This window comes from Aplysia californica, unplaced genomic scaffold (assembly GCF_000002075.1).
Source record: "Aplysia californica isolate F4 #8 unplaced genomic scaffold, AplCal3.0 scaffold00020, whole genome shotgun sequence".
In the NCBI taxonomy this organism is placed as follows: Eukaryota; Metazoa; Mollusca; class Gastropoda; order Aplysiida; family Aplysiidae; genus Aplysia; species Aplysia californica.
Window position 1 is genome coordinate 71,907 of NW_004797290.1, and position 2,846 is coordinate 74,752.

The 2,846-nt window shown below is 42.6% G+C and overlaps 1 protein-coding gene across 1 annotated transcript in view; it reads right to left on the minus strand.

The window, feature by feature from the left end:
- The window catches only part of LOC101857852, a gene marked incomplete at its 3' end in the record, with an annotated part of 90,173 nt that overhangs the window by 70,452 nt on the left and 16,875 nt on the right, over positions 1-2,846 (minus strand). Inside the window, 1 exon segment of the mRNA XM_005090614.2 lies at positions 1,879-1,992. Within this exon segment, the coding sequence (XP_005090671.2) occupies positions 1,879-1,992 (114 nt within the window).

Consider the following 2,846-nt stretch of genomic DNA (forward strand, 5'->3'; position numbering starts at 1 on the left):
GGGGAGAATATGTTAGAATTGTTCATTTTAACCTTTGTCTGTTTTGATCAATTGTTTGGCTTGTTCAAATCATGTCTTTTTTGTTTTAGTATATAAGTTTTACACCACTTGCAGCGCAATTAGGTCATAATAAGTGCTGAAGATTAGAGGTGTCACAGTTACAAACACACACACACACACACACACACACAAAGAAGCAGGAGAGACTAGGGCAACTGATATTTGATAGGAAAGAAGGGGCAAACCACACCAGAGCAGCCTCCAACCACCCACCACTTACATCTATCACACTATATTTTTTTAATAATGATAAACAGCCGTAATCAAGCACTTTTTTAAACATCATAACGCCAGTACTTCTCAGTCTCAATGTTTATCACGTAACTTAAGCCGTTTTTCCTAATAGTCGAGGTCTTCAAATTTCTTATAATAATAATAACAATGATGATAATAGTAATCATAGTTGTAGTAGTAATAATAATAATAACAACGATGATTATTATCATTATCATAATAATTATAATGATGATGATGATGATGATGATGTTGATGATAATAATGGGACAAACGGATCGCCAACCGATTCCCCGATTTGCGGCCCGATTTTATTGTTGAGGCTGCGAGTCGGGCGATCGGTTTGTGCCAAGTTGGTTGCTTTGCGCCCTCAATCTGGCTAGCCCCGCCTTCCAAACCGAACCGAACCGATCGTGTCAATGGGCGTTACGGGGTGCCCACTACTGAAGGATCGGGCCGATTGCCCGACTCGATCGCCTGAAACTGAAAACAAACACGTTTGTTTTTGAGGCGATCGAGTCGGGCGATCGGGCCGATCAGCCGATCCCATCCGTAGTGGGCACCCCGTATTAGGCTAGACGGTCAGAGAACAGGCCGCCTTGTCGGAAGTAGGTCACAGGGAGATAGAGGCCCAGGGCAGACAAAGTGTAGTGCAGAATAGGTGAGAGGGTGTACTGTGAGAGCATCACGCCGTGTGCTTGATTAAACAAGGGTCCAAAACAACGGCATTAACGGTATATAACTTTTTTACGCGACTATTACTTTCAAAAGGGCATCGAAAATAAATGTTAATGCTTTAACTGAAATAAAAAGCAAACTTAAATCTTAGAAAGAGAAAGTAGCAGAGGTGAGTGTATAGAGGCAGGTGGTAGTACACAGGAAGGTATTCATTGTAGTAACTATGTTGCTATCTTTGTGAGGATATCTATTAAGCGGCAAACATAAAGAACAATAGTATAAGAACGTATAGACGTTAGGCTACCGGACTCGTAATCGTGAGATTTCGGGTTCGGGGGTTCCAGCCTAGGCTCGGTGCGACGTTGTGTCCTTGAAAAAGGTACTTTGCATAAATTTCCCCTTTTGGCTGGGTCCTTTCGGAGATGAACGTTAAACTCGGAGCTCCCGCCTCTTCTATAACTAAGTTCACCACTTAGAGCCATCACGTGGATATTCTGTCCTGTGCACTCTGGAGTGACTGGCAATGAGGAGGCTGATAGGCTGGCAGGCAGTGCCGTGGTTGATGGTGAGATAAAATTTGACAAAGGAGATGCGTTGAAGACCCTGGAGAAAAAGTTGCGGGATGGAGAAGACAGGGAGACAGCAGAACACCACGCAATCATTAGGATGCGGGAAATGGGGATAGAGAGGGGAGAAGGAAGAAAGGAACGATTATCTGGAAAGGAAAGACGTCGCCATAATCAGACAGCCACTGAAACAATCAGTACGGAACCTTGCGGGCTTTGGTGCTGGGGGAAACTGAGCACTTATGGACATGTCCGGTGTGCAATGACGTTGTTGCCCAGGACAGGTAAATAACTAATAATTTTGATAAGGGAGTTGAACCTGTACTATATTACTAATTACCTTCGGTACAATTCTGTCCCTCCCACTTTCCAGAGACGCATGCGCACGAGTAGGAGTCGTTGAGGCTGGTGCACGTGCCGCCATTTTGACAAGGGTCGCCATGACAGTAGTCCGCTGTGAACAAGGGTAGAAAGAAGGGTAGAAAGAACTCTCAGAATGCATTTATTATTGTATTTCCAATGTAGCAGGGATGTCAAATCTCCGGGGTTTTCTGGCTTTTTTCAGGTTTTTTCATACACTTTCAAAGGAAAGAGGAGAGATAAGAGAGATGGTTTTGTTTGCTCATTTAAAAACTTTACAAGGTTCGTTTTGGATGAGATGTGATGCATTTTTAGTTGTTTTTTTAAATCAAAAAATATTTGGCATCCCTGAATGTAGGTACGTGTTTTTACGCCCCCCCCCCCAATCCCCTATTGACACAATCAATTTAGATCCTTTTGGAAGCGGGATTCGACCCTCAAGATTGACAGGGCCAAACCCAGGCTGGGAGAGATACCATCAGAAACAAAGACAGGGATACTTTATGAGAATTCTGGGATGTGGCATTCCAGTGGAAGGACGGAGATAATCAATATTATCAAGTTTGACTAAATTTTAAAAAAACATAACAAACAAACAAACAATAAAAAAAACAATAACAAAGAAAACAAACAAAGCAAAACGAACCCTTCCTGCAAGAAAATTGAGCTCACATCTTTCAAATATTACACCACTGACGCCGTTGAAAAGGCTGTTCATCATTACAGAGCTCAAAATAATTTTAATTTTAATTAATTTTTTCGGTTTTCTGTAGTAAATACATTTTGATAAAGACTGAACGATGTCTTTTGTGGCACCAAAACAAACTGTCCCCAGACGGAGACATACCGGATATGGGAATTATGACGTAACGATCTGGGTACGAGAGTTTGTGGTGAAGGCAGCAGAGATTCAATGACTGAGTGAGAGGGAGGGGGGGGGGGGGGAAA